Below are 20050 nucleotides of genomic sequence, written 5' to 3'. Positions count from 1 at the left end.
CCTCTTTTGAGCTAGCTGGGCTAGCCAAAAAATGGCACTGCTGACTTAAACTGAACAGTGTTTGTCCCTGTCAGGCCTGTCACTTTCTGTGTTTGAGCTTATCAGCATCTACCTGCTCAATACACTCTTATTAGCTGTACATCATCTTCTGCTTGACACGCTACATAAATACTTGCTTGACTAAGATTAAGTAACACAAACTTCCTTTTTTTACTTTGTGTTTTCTACAGCAATTTCCACTAAATCAAATTATGCTTCTCAGAGTTTTATGCAGTTGTTTGTATGTAGCCATGTCGGAATTCAAACCAGTGCTCCATAAATCAATTTCCAGAGTGCACAACTTTCAAGAGAAGAGAAATGAAACCAGCTGTTGCTTTTTACTTTCAATACTCATTTCTTTTTTGTCTGGCATCTTTCTTGTGTATCTGAGGGATGTGAGGCTAAGGCAACTTTTTTGGCTATGTTTAAACACAATATTTGAGCTGGGATGCCCCACAGTGAAACATGGTGCCATTATCACTGAGGATTGCCGTGTGGATGACTTGGAGGCCTTACTACTAACTGAGAAAAGTGACACGTAAGAACAGCATGATCTTTGGGTGTTTTACAGTGATGGAGATCAAGCCCAGAAGAAAATGTTAGGAAATCTTACATTCGATACAACGATGACGAGATCATTTTCAGATGTCATTAGGTAGGATTAGAAGTAAAGTGCCTAAACCAGGAGCTTTTCTTTCACATACTTGAGATAACACTTTGTATGTTCAGAGCACTGGATTAACTGTCTTGCATACTTTACAGCTACTGGCTCCCTATTCAAAGAAAAGCTAGATTAAAAAATAGAAATTTTCTTTGAGCTCTAGACAAGAACTTTCAAAAGGACGAGATGTGACTAATCTCTTTATTGAGTGTTTTGTACTGCCTTTCAAGCAGAAAAGTATTTGGAAAATCTTAACTACAAAGCTTATCCGAACCAGCCTCTTGAGATCCTTCTTCAGTCCAGTTTCTGTTCATGGTATCACCAAGCATAAGCATGGATAATCAAAGCTTTCCCACACTCTACATTCTCACATAGTGAAAACAGGAAAATTTGGGACTTACAGTTCAAAGGAGGGCCTAGGTATCATGGGATGAAATACAGAACCACACAAATACATTAAGAAAGAATGCCAAGGGAGCTTATTCAGCATGTTTGGAACCTTCCTTATATGCTTTGCTCATAACCTGTATCAAAGCTATAAGCTTTTGGTGCACATAGTCAAAGCAACTGCCTGAGATCCTACGGGGCACGCCATAAGTTGGTGATGTTCTTAGCTGATCCAGTATGGAGTTTACAGGACTTACTGGCATATTTTTCCTTTTTTGCACCAAAACACAATCCTATATTGTATGCAGGAGCAGTTACTCATTACACACCATAGTTTTGCCGGATAATCCTAAAGCCCAGAATGGCTTTGCCAGAACTTTGCCTGTATCCCATGTACATGGCATAGTAACATCAATCAGATTTTTTCTTTGGGAAACAACTGTGATGTAAACTAACATGGCATAATACTAAAGAAGAAGGTTTTGAGCTGCATTCTGAGGCAGCATTTGATCAGTGACTGCAGAGGGTCTACAGTAGTCGTCTTTGTTGGTTTTGTGACTCCAGTAGAAAGGTTTGATATAACTGAGTAGGAAAGTTAGTTTCTGACAGTATGATATTAGATTTTGCCTAAAGATTAATATTTTTCAATAGAACTGCAACTTCTTTTAGTGGCATGACCTTGAACAGAGGATGACAAGAGCTACAGCTCCAGCAGACCCATATAAGACAAACTTAAATTCTAGTTTGTTAAATATTTCAGTTGAACACTTGCACAAAGAATTCACCAGTGCTCCTGTACATATCAAATGCTACCACTTGCTGATGGTTACACAGCTTGCAGAAAATCCTCATGTGGTGAGGTCTGTTTCTAATGGGACAACCAGCTACTGCACAAAGCATTTACTTTTGAGTGCTTTCATTCTCTGTACATAGTTAAGCATTAGAACATGAGAGAGAGAGTCCAGCGCAGAGCCACGAAGATGATTAAGGGAGTGGAACATCTCCCTTATGAGGAGAGGCTGAGGGAGCTGGGTCTCTTTAGCTTAGAGAAGAGGAGACTGAGGGGTGACCTCATTAATGTTTATAAATATGTAAAGGGTAAGTGTCAAGAGGATGGAGCCAGGCTCTTCTCAGTGACATCCCTTGACAGGACAAGGGGCAATGGGTGCAAGCTGGAGCACAGGAGGTTCCACTTAAATTTGAGGAAAAACTTCTTTACTGTAAGGGTGACTGAACACTGGAACAGGCTGCCCAGAGAGGTTGTGGAGTCTCCTTCTCTGGAGACATTCAAAACCCGCCTGGACGCGTTCCTGTGTGATATGGTCTAGGCAATCCTGCCCCGGCAGGGGGATTGGACTAGATGATCTTTCGAGGTCCCTTCCAATCCCTAACATTCTGTGATTCTGTGATTCTGTGATTCTGTGAACATGAACTTTGTAAAGAAAAGCACATACTTGATTTGTGCCATTCAAAAATACTGCTTTTAATATTCCACAAATAGACATCTCCTTTTCTGTATCAGAAAGCCAGATAATTATATTTCTTCATTTTTCCATACCATGTTCTAGCAATCTTTATCTAAAAGCAATGACTTTATTGAAATGAGCCTTCTTAGGTGTCCTTGGCAGTGTACTTCCTGAGTGACCTTGGAGAAAAGCCACTCCCATATCACGGTGGAACTAAACCTGAGACTAAAACATTTACACTTAACATCATAAGAAAGATTATAGGCCATTCAAATGAAAACTGAACACTAACCGTGGATTCTTTACTATCCATGCAAGCATCACTGTAGAGATATTATTATTCTACCTACATTTAGAAATGGATGGTGCTGTGTATGTGTAGACAGAAGATGCTACCCTGGTAAATGGTAAACGAGTGACAGATGCTACTACAGAATTTTTTGTTGCTGTCATTTGCTAGAATAAAATTACTATAATTTGTTGTAGTAAGGTCACAGAATATAATCTAGCCAGCTGGGTCAAAAGGAGATATACCTCCTACTATAACCTCAACAACTAGTTCTCCATCAAAACAGTTTACAACAAGACTTCAAAAAAACCAAAGCTGGCTGTGATAATCTGTGCTGGGTACTTCAGGCATGTCCCTCCTGTAATTCCCCTTTTAATTCAATATGACATGTCTACACTCCATGGGTTTATTGACAGATCAGGTAATACTGAGTAAGAGTCAGGACAGTGTGATATATGCCCTGTATTCTCCTGTCAGAGATAAATTGTGACTGGTCAGTCCTCCTTTAAATTCACTGCAGGTTGTGGTTGTTCAAAAAATGGATGTGTACAACTGCATGATGAAAAGATTAAATCTGAGAAGTAATGGTCAAACCTCAGATCAACCAGCCAAAAGCTAGTAATTTCAAAGGGCAGTGAATCTGAAAATTGTAGTATGGTACATTGCCTTTCAGCTTTTCTCTTTTGAACCACAGGGGAAGTAATTGTGGTAATGTTTTAATAGTTTAAAAGAACAATAAACTTCAGAATCCAATTAGCTTTACTGGAATGCTGAATGGTAAACTGGTTTTCTATTTAATTCTTAAATCAATGAAAAAAAAGAACAGGAGAAAAAATGTGGTATTTCCCTGGAAAAGATTGTGAATGATATCAGGTGTGTTGATAGTACTTCTTTCTGTGGCAGTGATTAATTACAGTCATTGGTGCACATTTATGCTGACTGGCTTTTACTGTCATGCAGTCATATGGGTAAACATTGTGGGAATCCCTCCCTTCCTCAGTTGAACATATAATTTACTTTTAGTAACTCAATCACCTCTTTCACAAATACAAACAGAGCAAGGGAAGTGAAAGAAAATGAACATTGGTGAAAACTGAGGAATTCGTCTTGTAAGAGGAGTCTTTTTTAAAAAGAAAGGTTTTGATGAACATCTTAAAAAGTGTTAAGTGCTTACCGAACTACAGGGGTAGTTTACGTAGTTTGAAAATACAAACACCAGACCTATGAGAGGAATTGCTCTTTTAAATCTAGGCAGAAGTTAAGAGAGGAAGTGGACGTTTCGCTGATAGTGTGTTTGTAACAGGATTAATAACATGCCCTTTCCTACTCTGAGTGCTGATATTCAGAAAAACCATTTGGAATGATTGACCACAAAGTGCCAAATCACTTTCTCTGGCTTTCACTCACTCCTTTCCAGTATTAACCCAATTAGTTTAGTACTTCCACAGCAACTTTACCTCAAGGATCTCATTTGGACATAGTCTCAATCATTAAGCATACTGGGCTGGGGCCTCTGCTGTACCTGTACAGTACAGGTTCAGAACAACTCAAAAGGAACTACACTACAGATGCATTTTACCCAGGAAGAGTCACGGGAAGCCACGCTGGTGATTTCCAGAGCACAGTGCCCTCCGAATCCTTCAGCACCCATGTAATCTTGCAAGCAGAAAGGATAGGGTAAAAGTTACACAAGTTCTGCTGTGCTCAAGCTGGAAGACTGCTAATTTTGCTGCATCACACTCTGTGGACTAATAATTGACTGCAATTTTGGGAGCATTTTCTGAATTATCTCTGATATTCTGAGCAGCAGATGGATGTTAGCAGATCTAACTGACACCTAGTCTGTCTGTGCAAAGTGAATTACTCCTTCTCCAAATAGATAAACCTAGCTTAAAATTTTGAATCTCTTATGCTGAAAATCCTAGTTTAGCTTTCAGAGTCCTGTGTTCTTTTTAGAGACCTCTGTAAATTGGAAATTAAACCTCTGGAGAAGCTAATCTTTACTACTGGCTTTTTCCTTTCATTACAAACCTTTCCTAATGAATACATGAAGATGTTTTGGTGAACTCTACTTTTTTAGTTTTCTGACTTTGTAGGAATTAATTTTTCCTCAGCATGAGAATGAATGCCTAAATAGATTACGCTGGTGTGGAAATTAAACCTCCATGTAGAGTTGATTTATTCTTGACATAAACTTTTCTATCATCACAGGCTGGTCACAAAACGATCAGGGCTTAGCTCTAACTTTTGTTTACTGTAAAGTTAGACAGATTCTTCAAGGACCTCCACATATCTTGATGTCTAAAACAAATTATTTAATAATGTTTCTAAAAAATAAGAACATGTCTGGAACTTTGTGGGCCCCGAGATTAGGACAAGAACTCTCCAGGACACAGATCATCACTGGTAAGCATTTCGTACAATACCTGATTAACAGCGTGGACCCAGCTGGCTTAAATGTTCCTACAGTTTTACACTCTTTGCTTTCCCTTGATTTTAATTGGGAAATGACAATGGCTGATCATTGCAGTGGTGTGATGGTTTAGATGTATGAATGCCTCTGGTTTAGATTTATGAGAACAGAGCTGATAAAACATCTGCTCAATACATGGTGTTTGTGGGACTAAGTAAAACTTTTAAGTAACTGCAAATATAGTTGAAAAGAACAGACAAGCTTGAGGTCCCAGTTAAGACTCATGTGCCCCAAAGCATGTTCATTTTTTCTTACTGCATCAGTTAGTCTAACAAAACATTTCACCTTGTTCATAAACCTTGTACGGCTTCTATCACCCGATCATCACAATTACAATGAGGTAACAGCTGCTTAGATTGTAGAACTACAGAAGCACTTTCATATATTACAAACACAGCCTGGAGACGTAAGAAAGAGATGGCAAAAGCTCAGAATAATGCTACAGCTGCTTAAGAGTGTATTCCTGAATGGAAAGACTATTCTAATGCCAGCAATATACACCTTTCAGTACTTTTGGCAAACAAAATGAGGTCCGTAGTGCTTATGATTACTGTGTTTCAATACATACTCTCTCTCAGAGTATTTTCCTTTTAACTGATCCTACTGCTGAAACCCTACTGGTTCACAATAGCTTGTTGCCATGGTTGGGTAATGATGTCACACATTCTGCCCTGTGTCCATGCCAGAAAATAAATGAGAATGATTTTTTTAATGACTAGGAGTTACTTAGCAATTCCCTGGAAGGCTCAAAGTGAATTACAAGTAAGAAAACAAGATGCCCTATTGACCCTACCTGCACTGTGTCTTTATGCCAGTTAAGTGATGCAGTAAAACTCCATAGTAAATGCTCTGCAAATTTAAAAACAAGGTTGTGTTACTGCAATTTACCTTGTTATCCAACAGATTTCAGTGGGCTGAAGATCAGCAAGAGGCTAGGTGAAGTGTAGCTTAGGGGCTCACACATGAACACATGTGCCCTTGGAAACTACATAACTATTTGTCCTTCTGAAGTTTCTGGAAGAGGGTATACTGCTTGTGTCCTTCCCTCCATCAGTGACACTGTGACAGGAAAATGATCCGGAGCAGGGTACAGACATCACTGCACCAGGCAGCAATTGCCACGCTACTGCCTTCCCTCACACCACCTTTCAAATTAGGATGGATCTGTCCTTTTGAGGTCGGCATCTGGAACGCAAAGAACAAGAGGAAATCTCTCGTGAGTACAGACAACAGAAAGCCTGTAAGAACACCAGCACTGTTCCTGCCCCCCAGACTTGGCTTCTGCTCCCTCCTCTCCCCGAGGACGGTGGTGTTCGGAATAAGGGAGCTTTTGTCCTTCTGAGGTGAGACCATTCCAGAGTTTCAGCGCTGCCTAAGCGATCAGGGTAGCCCCCTCCCGTGCTCTCTAACGGTGCCCCTTCCTAGGCAGCCTTATCTTCAAGGGCTGCCCTGTCCGCGCCTGAGCGCGCAGGGCGCGGCGCCCCCTCCCCGCACGCGCTCACCCACAGACCCTCGGGGGGAGCACGGCCCGCGCTCGGGGCTGACGGGGCGGGAAAGCCGGCGGCAGGCAGGGCCCGGTGGCGCCCCGGGGAGCGCTGCGGGGCCGGGGCCGGGGCCGAGGTGAGGAGGGCGCCGGGACGCGGCGCTGCCCGCCCCGCCCGGCGGCAGGCGAGGAGCGGAGCGGAGCCGCCAGCCCTTCCCGCGCGCGGCCGGGGCGGGGCTCGAGGCGGGCTACCTGCGGCGGGCGCCGCTGGCCCGGCCCGGCGCGGCGAGGCGCGAACGTCGCGCGCGGGCTCTGGCTGAGGCGGGGCGGCGGCGGGCGGCAGCATGAAGGTCGGCCCGGGCCGCCTCTCCCTCTGCGCGGCGCTGGTGGGAGCTTCAAGCTTCGTCCTCCTCGTGGTGGCCATCGCGACGGACTTCTGGTACATCATCGATGCCTCCAAGCTGGAGGCGTCCCGTAACGGCACGGACGCCCTCAGCTCCCACTCGGGTCTGTGGCGGACCTGCCGCGGTGAGTGGCGCGGGGCGGGGACCCCCCGCCCCCCCGCCCCGGGAGCGCTCCTCCTGCCGCGGGGCGCCGGTCCCACGCGTGTCCGGCAGCGGGGGGGGGGCGGGCCGGGACCCTGACGGGCTGCGGCGGCGGCCCCCAGCAGGGGCCGAGCGGGCGGCTGCGGTAGCCTCTGGTGTGGGGTTTACTTGGCCAGGAGAACGGTCCGCTTCCCTTTCGGGGCTCCTCACCCGGCGGCAGTTCTGTGCCGAGTCTCTCTCGTGTTCCTTGCCGAAGGACACACGGGGATAGCGAATTCTCTGCTACTGTAACCTAATTTTACACTAAGTTTTAGTTCAAACTCATTTAATAAACGTTAACCCTTTAGAAGGAGAGAGATGTCTTTTCATTTGACTTGGAGAGTTGGGGCACGAAACTTCTGAGCTAAAGCCGTTAAAATGATAAATAATAACGTAAAGAATATAAATATAAATCATATTAAACAACATATATTTATATACATAAATAATATTAATGATATCAATATAAATATTATTAGCTTGAAATGTATGTCTATAAATAATATAAATGTAAAAAAAATTAACTTAATCCCATACTAACTAAAGGTAAGTGACTGAAGACTGACCAAGTTCACCAAGTAATTGTACTGCCTGGTATCTTGCTTGGTATTTCACAGTTCTGGATTTTAATGAAAGATCCATAAACCCTATGTGGATATCATAGGATTGTCCCCGTTTAGTTTAATTTGTATGCCAGGCATGTTACTTTTGTTTTTTATTCCACCATGAAAAACAAGGAGTAAGTAATGTTCATCATAGGCAAGAAAAGATGTTACTGTGGTGGAGCAGGGGAGGAGGAGCAGGTTAAAGGGATTCTCCCCTTTGCTGTACCCTGAGCCCCACTGAAATGAGCAAATGTTTCCCTCTTGACTCCAGTGATCAGGCCCCATGGGAGCAGAAGTCAGCCAATGCTGGGTACTGAAAATCCCCCCTTTCCTTTCCTACCTATGAATGACTGTTTTTAAAGCAGATAATATTATATGAATTTCATGTACATGCAAAAATAAAAGAGGATATATTGCAATAAGATATTATAGCATTATTTTTTCTCATTGTTTTTTCCCTTCTCTATTAGTGAGGAGCGAATGTTACCCTTTGATAAACCCCTTCTGGCATGAGAATGCAAACATCACTGATTCACACAGACAGCTTTTGTGTAAGTAACTTTTATATTATTTCTATACTTCCATCCACCCTTCCCTCCCTCCTCGGCCACTTACAAGGTCCCATTTCTGATTCAGAGTGGGAGCTCTTTGAGGCAGTGTTTTGACTCGGCTTCTGTACCATATCTGTGACTGCATGTGGTCTTTAAGTGGCTTTACTGTTGAAATAACCATCTATTTGCTTCAGCCAGTTTCTTTCGCAGGAGCGAGATGTTTGTGCCTGGAATAGCTCAGTAACGTACAAAATTGTTAAAAGGCTAGAATGTTCAAAATCCCCTCAAAAGAGTTTGATCACTGAAAATGCTTAAGCACACATTTAAACTAATCTTTAAGACAGCTACTTATCTACCCTTTCAGTGGGATTCCTTGCACTGAAAAAAACCTTAAGTGTGTGGGAATTTAAGAAAATAAATCAAGGACTAAAAGCAGTGTTCAAAGTCTGAAGAACATCGTGTTCAAAAAGATTACTTTAAGTTTCTAACTGGTTGGTATTCTTTTTCTTTAGATTCATTTGTCAATGTCAGAATGTTTTCAGAAAGTCCAAACTAAATGTTTTCAAGTACTTTTAGGCTTCTAAAAGATGATTTAGCTTCTTTGCATCACATTCTGCACAATGCTTCACTCATACATGCTTGTATATGGGCTTGCTTTTTTAAAATTTTTTATTTACTTACCTCTCCTCTCTGACTCTGGCTGTTTTCCCCTTGCAAGCAGAATTATATGCATTTGTCCCATGTCTTAAAATGGTACTCTTTCCCTCAAAACCAGCCATTTCCCTGAGCAATCCTTCGGAGAGGCTTGTAGTGTCTTTAGTCTCTTGTAGCAGCATCTCATGATATAGCTAGAAGTGCAGCAACTGTGGCAAAGTAAGCGTATGAGGTACTGACGCTAATGTAGCTGTGTTGCAACAGTAACTGGAAAGTTGAAGTAGGAATAAGATCCCAGTGGGCTACTGAAACAGCCGTACAAACATACTGACAGGTTCAAGACTAACAGCACAGATTGTCCCTCTGTGCTTTCAGATTGAAAGGTGCCATTTCTTTATTCTTCCCTGATTAAGACAGAGGGCCTTAGCTGCTTGAGGCTGCTGAAAAACGAGGATCAGTGAAAATGATTGTCTGCTGGATCACTTAAACCTTTGAGGGTTCAAAGTTAATTGAACCTAACCAGACTGATCATGTTTTAAGTGTGGGTACCTCAACTATCATGTTGGGGATAGTCTGAAATTTCAGAGTAAAATTAATAGTGTTTCAAAAGTTGTGTTCTTATTTGCAAAAGATATATCTGTAGTTTTTCTCAGGCGAGGAGATTTTAGATTACAGCTCTGCAATGAAAGCTGAATTCTGCAAAAACAAAAGCAGAGACTATACAGAGCTCTTTGGTTATAAAAATGGTGTTGGCTTGGAAACAAAGGACAGCTCTTTGGTAGTCACGAAGTGTAAGAAAATAGTGAATATGGGTGAGAATTGGATTCATAACTATGTTTACTGACTCTTCAGAGCCTGAGATATTTTTTTTCTCTCTCGCTCTCATATCAAGTACTATTTTTAGATTCCTGGACGAAGACTTCAGGTCTGCAAAGACACTTGCAGATTTTATCATAAGCAGGCGTAGTCTGCCTAAAAATAATGAGATAAGAAATCAAAGATACTTTCATTGAAAGAACCTACTAGGTTTGATTAGAATGTCCTGCAGAGTGAACTTTTTGATATTTTAGATGTTTAGCTTCAATGCAGTTCAGTGTGGTGAGGCTACAGACCCACAGCAATAGCAGCTGAACATAGGAAGTGCCATGTCAGTACTTCTTACTTCTAGGAAATATAGATATTTCTAAGTGACATCTAGGTTTGTCAAGTACTGAGGTATTACCTTCTACTTCAGCCTTACACTTCTTTCTTAAATATTTTCTGACTGTGGTCACTGAATCATATTTAGGCAGACCATGGCAAACCTTCACCTTCATCTACAACATTCTGAGCATCTTTGCCATTTTCCAGTAGAAGAAACATAACATTCAAAATCACATCCAAATGTTCAGGATCACATACAGAGAGGGAAGTTGGTGCGTAGAAGGAATGGCAGTATTTAATCTACTGAAGAATTTTCCCCAAGGGTTACAGCTTTGTAAAATAATTTCTTTCCAAAAAAAAAAACCCAAACCCCAAAAACCCCAAGTTACTCTTGGGCGTCTTTGTAATATAAATACTTTTTATTTACCAAAGTCTGTATTGTTAATAATTAGTAAATATTGATATAGATTTAACTAAAGGCAGCACCAGTGTAATCCCTGCAAAATGAACAATTTTGTAAATATTTCTAATCAAAATCAGTTTGTACTCTGGACTTGGTTCAAGTACTTCTTACAGGACAGATTAGCTGTCAAAAGAAGAAAGTACTGTTTGCTGGATGATAATGTATCCTGTCAGAACTCTTTTATGAGCTTAACTTCTTGGAAACTGAAGTAACCTGTTCCTATGTGTCTCCGTTATGGCTGGATAGTGACCCCTGCTTGGTAACATAAAAATTGCTTCCGTCTACATTCCTCTGAGCTAAATACTATATGATTTGCTCATCCTAGAAAGCTGTGGCTCAGGTTTTTTCAAAACATGGTGAAATTTGTTAAAATGTGGAGATTTTTTTTTGTGTGACTTCCCCTCCTCCTCTTACAGTTTAAAACCAAACTGCCACAAAACATTTTTTTTTTCTTTTTTTGTTTGGCCCATCAAAGCAACATCTATAATGTGTTATTTGCCCAAAATGTAAGAGGCCATTTTGGTCCAAAGATGCAAACAGATGCAAAATTACAAAACAGATAATTCCTCTTGAATCTTAGCTTTGCGCCCCAAACTGCTGTGAGGTCCCATCTACACTGGAGAGCTGGGGCTAGTGTTATGAAACATAACGTGAGAGAAACTACTGTTACTTCTTGATGGCTGCCTGGTTTGCCCCTGATGCACAAACCAGCTGCGTTAGGTACCTACGAGGTATGATTAAGCCTCTGACAATCCTGATCTTTTGTTAGTGACATGAACGTCATGGCCAGTGATTGCTGTCCTGTTACAAGGCACTTTTTAGTGCTCTCCTCTATTCCTGAGCCATCCAGAGATGATCAGTTAATGGATGTGCTTTCCACTTATATATGGCTGGAATAAAATGTTTCTCTTGTTATAAAACCAAGACTGGAGGGTGCAGCTGCCCATGCATAACTGCTTAAATTATTCTCTCCAGAGTATTTTTATTTTTAATTTTTTAGACACCAACGTAGCTGGAACCATGAGGCTGCAGACAAGTTAGTGCTTCCTGCAGGGAAGTTAGTGCTTCTGGTAGGGTCACAGTCTTTGCAACTGTTGGGGCAGTTACTGATACCTCAGTTGTTATAATGTAACAGCTGCCTTGATTTCTCCCTCAACAAAACTGGTTTGATAGTACAATTGAACTAGACTGGATTTCCTTACAGCATGTGGACCCTGTAACAGTTACTAACCAGCTGCTTTCACACTTCTCCCCACTCTATGGACCTGCTTCATTTTTACTGACTTAAAAGTTTTAAAATGTTATAATCCCAGAATGCCTTATCCTTTGGCTGCCATTACATTTTTCCTGAGGGGTTTACAGTTCTTCACAATTTTTCCTTTTGGTTTTAAGTTATCAGAAGGAAACAGCTAGGGCTGGAGTACCTGGCAAGAGCCAGTTCAGAGGCCTGGTGAAATAAGACCCAAATGATGTACATAGAAGTTCTAACTTAGTTGATATGGTAGGTATATACCTAAACAGATCTGCTTTGTTTCTGGGCAACAGGGCAGTGGTCCTTCAAAGAGGTTCCAGTGAAAATTTGCTTCAGTACTTACAGTAGCTATTACAATAAATATGTACAGAAATCTGAGATAACTTTAGCATCACTGCAGCTGAGACCTAATGAGTGACAACTTCTGATGAATGTTCTCATTTTAAAATTCATTGGTATTGTAGCAATAGAATGTGAACCACAGTGCATCGCTTACATTTAGCATTCTACCCATTCCTAGTATTGAAGGTTTTCATCAGTGCCCACCTGTACCAAGTCTACCATCATTTTATTTCTGCTATCTGCAATTTGTCTTCCAGTTTAGCTCACAGACTTGTTGCATGAGAAGAGCACAAAGCCAAAATGTGTAACACAAAGTCCCGAGCTTAGCTTATTATCCTGGGGTACACTAAGGTCTTTTCTCTACTGACCAGGAGGGAATCCAGGCCTTGGTGTCCCTGGCGTTCAAGCCCAGAAGTCTCACATTTAGCCACAGACAGCAGTTCTTTTCTGTTGCTCGTTGTTTCTCTAAGTTGTTTCCTTCCTTCCTTGCAAGCGAGTGAGGCTTTCCCAGTGCACTGTTTGTTCGTGGCTTCGACAAGTCTTTCCAGAGCAGCCCCACTGGTTTTAGCTACTGTCAGCATTCTGTTTCAGATAGACTTTTGTCTTTCTAACTGGCTATTTAGTTGCTGCTGGGGAAGATAAGCAGGTCGTTAATTAAGCTCTTCTGAGCTGCTGCCGTTCGGAGTATTTCTGATGAGGTGACTATTACAGAGTTCTAGAGACTATTTGCTATTATAAGCTGTGCAAACAAATCCAAAGTTAGTTTGAACAATTAAGCTCCAGCATGTTAGCAGGAGATGCTTAACAAAACTGCTAGACCTGCAGTTGGTTACTTTTGACACCATTCAATTTTTCTAGTTCATTCCACAGATTTCTGTTACAAACAGCTTATCAGCAACTGTGTTGGATGGTAATTTATAAACGTCTGCCAAATTCACAGACCTGGACACACTGCAGATGTCCTTCTTACAGACATTTGGTCAGACCTCTAGTAAAACAGCTTTGGCTAGCTGGGGTAAAACTTCATTAACTCAGATCAAGCAATTAAAGTATTTTTTTGCTACAAAAAAAACTGGAGTGTTTTTTAAATGTTCCTCAGTTTGTTTCAGTATTTTCAAGATTAAACTATTGGATCTTTCATGTTGGACTGACAGGGAACTCAGGCATTGAGAAACAGATGTGGGAATCTGAATTCTGTTTTACAGGAAAGTGCACATACCTCTTCTTATGCTTAGGTTGATTTTTTTTCAATATTAGATTAATTTCATCAAAATGAAGACAGTTATATGTATAATACATAATGCATACTTATGTATTTCAACACAACCTAAAAAACACTAAAATGACTGCAAAATTAATGTTTTAACTTCTTTCACAGATGGTTATTGAATACAGAAGCATAGTAAAGGTATTTTAAGTCATGTCCTTCTATAAACTAATTCTGTCTCTCTAATCAAGGAATATAATGGCATAATATCATATGCCAGACAGCGTGAATTCAGATTCCTGAGTGGTTTCCATGGCAGCATTTTAGAATAAGTTTCCCAGGCAGCTGCAGACTTCATAGAGGAAGGACAAATGGGTATTAGGTATTGAACTAGAACACTGGAGGTGGTAAAAGTGCTGTTTAACCAAACACAATCCATTAAATATTTGATTTTTAAAAAGCTGCAGGTGATTCATGAGAAATGTGATCCCAGCTGTGTGTAGGAAAAGTAAGGCTCTGTCACAGTGGGATTTGCGGGTTTCAGCTGAGATATCCCTAAAACCTGTATTTTCTCTGAAGAGGGCATAAAAATCAGAGTTATTCTGATATTACATGCAACTGTCACAGATCATTAATGTAATCCATGACACTCCCCAGGAGAATATTCTGGTATGGATTTGTTTTCACTTTGCTTCAAAAGGTTACGTTCAGAGCCTTATCTTCTCTACCTGTGCTTGTCCTGGCTAAGGTTACAGTTCTAGCTGCAGTAGCTGAAATCATACCATGAAAAGGAAAGTCAAAGGAATAGAAACTGTTAGTGCTACTGTCCTGAGGTATAGTTTGTTAGCAGCAACTTTGACTTGTGAGGGACACCTGGAAAATCACAAAGCATGGGCCCAGTGATGAGCTTGTTTGTGTTTCTTCCCTCCCAGCAAAGCCAGATCTGGGGACAGAGTTGCACCATTCTTACATTCTTACTTTTAAAATGTTAATTGCATCAGATTTTATCCCCCCAAGGCCTTTTCACCTCTTACATGCAAGACCAAATCTAAGAAGACACATGGATGTCAAAATGGTGGGGAATCAAAATCAGGCCCAATATCCTCAAGACGCACAAATGGGACAGAAGACTAGCCTGTTCCTGCTGCCTCTCTAGAATACGAGAACTGAATTGTGTGCCAAATCTCTATTCTGTCACATCAAGTCGCATCACATCCTTGACAGTCACTTCTAACTATATAAAACTCCTGAACCGAGTTCCATGGCTATTTCTCCTCTTGATGTTCAACAGAGATTTGCAAACAGGTTTGACATTCTGGTTTACACACAGTAAGCTGAAGACTGGTTTGGCCATTAGCATCTGAGAATTGCTATAGGTTTGGGTTTCTTAGCCAGCAACAGCAGCCATGGCAAATTTTGCTGAAGGAAAGTCCAGGGAGTATCCTCAGATTTAGAAGCAAGGAGAGAAAGTGCTCGCTTCAATGTAGAATGTTGAATTCATGCTTTCTGAGCATCAGCTGATCCTGATGTGGGCATGTGTGGGATTAAATATGAGAATATAATACCAGCGTAAATAAACAGAAGTGGAAGAACAATAGAGTCACCTCCCAAAACTTCGTCATTTGCCACATTTTTCCTTGTGAGCATGTTCTGTACTATAAAAAGCAAATAATTATGTCTTAAAACCACATCCACTCAAGTAAAGAAATTAACAGTGTCTGCCTTGATCCTGTGCAGGCTCTTCCTAACCTTCAAAGGTTCTAGAACTGAACAGAGATACGTACATGATTGTGTCTTATCTTTATAATGATATTGAAGAGGATAAGCTGGATCCTTAGCCAGTGGCAGGTGGGGTACCTCCAATTCAGTGGGCAGTTACAGTGACTTAAAAAAATTGATCACCTGATCACACACAAACTGTGATCTCTTAACTGACTCCCTTTTCCTTGAGAACCAGCTAATGGTGTGTTGTTGTTCCTCTGTGAAATTAAATGAGGCACTGAAGCCTAGAGCCCTTCAGAAAATGAATTTTAAGTTTTCCCTTCTCAGTAATTCTGCACTTCACTCTGATATGAAATAAATTGATACTGGAAGCTGGAATTACTTTTTTTTTGGTTATTATTCTAGAAAAGGTTGGGTGGAATGTTGTGGATAGATTGCATGAAAGGGAACAATGACATAAAGATGGTTTATGACAGAAAAACAGCGTGATATGAAAAAATACATAGCAACCCTCTGTTTACACAGCTATTAAAATGTTGTAGGGATCAAGAAAGACTAATGTAAAACATTTAGCATTGGAGGAAGCAACCAGAATAGGTTAATGTACTTAGTGAAGCTGCTGTAGAAAACAATGACAGAGGCGAATCAGAGCTGGATGGGAAAATTTACCTCTAGTTGATGATCAGCTGCAACAAAGGAAAAGGTCAACAATTTGCTACATCAGTTCAGCAGAGGACATGTGACAGAAAAGAACATGTTTAACCAAAGCATCTGCTGGGTCTCAGCACCCAAATAGAGCAATGCGGCTCACTGTGATCTGTATGATTCAGATAACCAGGGCTACTTTTTATTAAGGTCGTCAGTGACTATCTGATATGCAATGCATCACCTGTTATCCATCTAGGCTTAATATCTGAGAACAGTTTAATTGCTTAAATATATCTGTGTAGACATATCCTTTATATTTGTGGTCTCTGTTTGAAACACAGGCTGTGACCCTGTGAAGGGCTTACTCTGTATGTCACCTTTTTCTCCATACCGTATATTTGTCCTGCTGACTTAAACTGAAAACCCAGGAGATTGTCCAACTCTGGGTTTGTGTGGCACAGAATGAGGCTTTGATCCTGATCAGGGGCTCTGCACTCAATAATTATTAGTACATCCAATGACACTATAATAAAATATTAAAATATTAACATTCTTCATTTTTCTTCAGACATGCATGGAACATTTGTCATCCTGATGCCCCTCAGCCTGATATTGATGATTTTTGGAGGAATGACTGGATTCATCAGTATCCTTGCCAGGGCCTACCTACTGCTTCTGATGACGGGAGTGCTTTTTCTTTTTGGAGGTACTATATAAAACTCATGGCTTAACTGTTTTAAGTAATAAGAGATTATATCTGGGAAACATCACTTTGTCTTCCAGGAGAAAATAGCTAAGCAAGAGTTGGCTTTCAGAATAATGCTGGTGTTCATTCGCTTGGTGTCTGCTCAGCTCCTGATGGGGTTCTGGAATAGAAAGCTGCCACTTAGAGTCGGGAAAGGCAAATAATCACACACACCACGCATCCTTGTGGAGTGAGTCACACTTTGAACACAATGTGTCTGCTGTGCTCATTAACACAAAAGGTTTAATACCTTCTCAACTCAGTGCCCAAATTCTGTACAGACAGGGTAACGGAGAAGTGACTTTGGGATTAGTAAAGCATAGGGTTCGATAGCCTTGCACAGATCTTACAACCATTAAGAAAACTGACATTTTTTCAAAGCCATTTGCATTGAGTTCCTGAAAAGGGTCTTGGTAGGCATTCCTGGGTTAGCTTCACTGCTAGTTTTGAACTAGAGCGGTGTCCCCAATCTGTGGGTCACAAAAGGAAACCCCAAAGAGTTATTTTAGTTGGAGTGTAACATTTCAATTTGAAGATAGTAAAATTCTTTTACATTTTGTTTTCTATTATTTTTGCTCTAACCAAAATGTCTGTGTTTTAGAAAGTCATTTATGAATTAAAGCTAAAAACATTCTGTCAAACTAGGAAAACTGGGTTTAAATCCATCTCCATTTTCTTCTCCAAATATATTTTCAGTACTGTTTCACAATGTAACTTGAAACAGAAATTTTCCCCAACAGAAAAGAGGATCCTCAGCATTGGCCCTCATCACCTGATTGTGCAGTCCTGTTTCTAAGAAGAGAATGCTAAGAGATTGCTGGAAGCAAATGCTGCTGTCTCAGTCTTGACTGACCTTTTTAGTCTGAAATGGTCTTACAAAGACCAGCCATCCCCCATTATAATTTTCTTCTGAAAAAAAAAAAATGTTCTGTTTCCTTAGAACATCAGAAAGCTGTATTCACTAAAAACGCTTAGGCTATTTGAAAACTACTCCAAATAGTAAGTGAAAGATGGAAAGCTGTGAAGTGCAAAGCGTGATTATCCTGCTGAGGAGTGGAGTACTGTGCCTTTCTAAGACTCTTGGGGTTGCAAAGAGGGAAAGGAAACACAAAGACAGTATTAGGAGAGAGGTGGTTGAATATGTTCTGAAGATGCAAGTGCTGTTTCCCAGGACAGCAGGAACAGACTGCAGGGTGGCTTTTGGTGTAAGATCAGGCCCTCCTCCCGCTCAGGCGGTGGTGTTCAGCTGTTTCAGCTGCGCTGAGGCTTGATGCATGTTACGGGCATGCACAGTTTTATAGGATACTCCAGTTCACAAAGTTTGGTGTTGATAGTTCTGTCTCAGCAGAAAGAAATATTTTATGATGCAATACCAGAAACCTGATTTTTTTGGAAGATACCAGCACTGGTACGTTCCACATCCCAGGACATCCTATATGCTTCCCCATCTTTTTTAAATGTGGGCACATTTAAGGGGGATCACAGAACTCAGCATACCTTGTTGAAAATGTCAACAAAACAGTCGTTTCCATTTCTGCTGACAAAAGGTATAAAGTGTTTTTTTCCCCCCTTGCAGAGGACTAGAATAAGGTACAGGCATCATAGCATGGTTAAAATCAGGAATATGAGTATGAATTTTGACTGTTGGATAAGCCAATACTCTTCTGTCTTGGTTTGCCTCTGTTTAAACTTGTCTTTCTGGCAAAAATGCAGACTCATCTAGACTTACACTGTGATTTAACAGAAAGACACACCAAAATTTTTCTCCCTCAGAATCTGATAAGACACTATCTTGTCCTACAAGTGTTCCAGTATCTACTTTCCCTGGGCTACAGTCCTTTAATCCAGGGCCTTTCTATCGCATCTTTCCTGCCACTGATCCAGTGAAGTTATGACTTTAGTTAGTATATGTATGTCCTTCAAGTGACATAGATGCCAGGCCCAGGATGTAGCATGTACTTGTGCTAGATGTGCCATTCTCTAAGTTTCCCAGCTTCTGTACAGTCCTTTCATTCTGAAAATATCTGGGTGCTTCTTTGAGTGCCTTTATTAATTTATTTTCAGTCTGCTCCAAGGATGTCATTGGCTTAATTATTTGGAAGTGCTGAATAGTCATGACTCCACAACACTTGGTGGGAGGTGACAGTAAAGACCAACACATTTACATGGAACACTCAAAACTTATGATACTCAAAATTAGAAAACAGCCAAAATTCAGGTCACTGACCTGAAGTGCAAGAATCTCTGTCTCCATGGCCTTTCTTGCATAGAGGTAGACAACTGTACGTGGTGCCCAGCAATGAGAGATCAGGATGCATTGTAATACAGTATTGAAGACAGAAATGTACATGCATTAGATATCTGTAAAACACATGACAATTTTTATTATGGGAGGCTTGCTGTTCTACGTTTCGATTCAGTATTTAACAGTGAGAACACATTACACTCATTGGACAGAAATAACCCTCCCTTTACTTCCCGCTCACCCTTCCCCAAGGTAGGTAAACAGAGGCTAACTGGTAATCTGGGCTGGGTAGATAGGAAGGAGTGGCAAAGCAGCCCTAAGAGATATCCAATTAATTACTTTTAATTTCTGCAGTGGATGCTAACTAGCTTAATATGTTTTTCTTTCTCAGCTCTTGTTACACTTACTGGGATCAGTGTCTATATTGCATATTCAGCTGCTGCCTTCGACGAAGCTGTCTGCCTCCTGAGGAGTAAGGATCTCCTGGTAGAAATCGACATAAGGTTTGGCTGGTCGCTGGCACTAGTCTGGATCTCCTTTGTTGCAGAGCTGCTCACTGGGGCTCTGTTTCTCCTGGCAGCAAGAGTTGTGGATCTGAAACAACGACGTGAACAGGCGTTATGAACAACAGGTATCATTGCAACAACAGAACCCTGCAGAGCCTAGAAATGTGGATTGCTTGGTCCGTCTGGTCACTAGGGGTAATAAAAGTGGCAAGGCTGTGACTGAGTGTCTTGTCAGCTGCCCTAAACCCTTTTCCTCACAGTTAGCTATAAACCACAAAGATTATGATAAATCAGTAAAACATTTCAAGTGTTGTCAATAAGGAAACCCTTGTGACTTTAGAAGAAAGTACATTGCAGTGTTAGTGTTTCCAAAATAATTTCAGCTGGCAGCTCATAAGACATCTCCGTTCATTGCTTAGAACAAGGCAGATTTCTTGCTTTCTTTTCTCCTTTCTGCTGTGCCAGCAAATTGCCTCAGAGTACCTTGCAGGCCAGTATGCATGGTCCACTTAGCTTTTGGTTTCTCCTCTGAGACTCATAATAAGTATCCCTAGGATTCCAGTCATGTTGGCAGCCTCTACCAGC

General features: G+C 41.1%; 1 protein-coding gene across 2 annotated transcripts; it reads left to right on the top strand.

Annotated features, from left to right (window-relative positions):
• The first annotated feature begins 7142 nt into the window (after positions 1–7142).
• Positions 7143–19583, top strand: TMEM114 (transmembrane protein 114). Of its 2 annotated transcripts, XM_068423800.1 has the most exons (4): positions 7143–7326; positions 8458–8538; positions 16538–16675; positions 19351–19583. In XM_068423800.1, exons 1-4 carry the CDS (start codon positions 7143–7145, stop codon positions 19581–19583), a joined length of 636 nt encoding a protein of 211 aa, XP_068279901.1. The 2 variants fall into 2 exon arrangements, with proteins under 2 accessions (XP_068279901.1, XP_068279902.1); XM_068423801.1 differs by lacking the exon at positions 16538–16675.
• The last annotated feature ends 467 nt before the right edge of the window (positions 19584–20050 follow it).

This window comes from Nyctibius grandis, chromosome Z (genome assembly GCF_013368605.1).
Source record: "Nyctibius grandis isolate bNycGra1 chromosome Z, bNycGra1.pri, whole genome shotgun sequence".
NCBI classification, from domain to species: Eukaryota; Metazoa; Chordata; class Aves; order Nyctibiiformes; family Nyctibiidae; genus Nyctibius; species Nyctibius grandis.
Note: the sequence above shows the minus strand (reverse complement) of the source record. Positions and strands in the feature narration are given on the sequence as shown.

Bases quoted from the DNA above. Each gene is read 5' to 3' on its own strand.
- TMEM114 (XM_068423800.1), top strand. From the start codon at position 7,143: ATGAAGGTCGGCCCGGGCCGCCTCTCCCTCTGCGCGGCGCTGGTGGGA. The intron at 7,327-8,457 runs GTGAGTGGCGCG...CTTCTCTATTAG, and splicing joins TCTGTGGCGGACCTGCCGCG to TGAGGAGCGAATGTTACCCT. The intron at 16,676-19,350 runs GTACTATATAAA...TTTCTTTCTCAG, and splicing joins AGTGCTTTTTCTTTTTGGAG to CTCTTGTTACACTTACTGGG.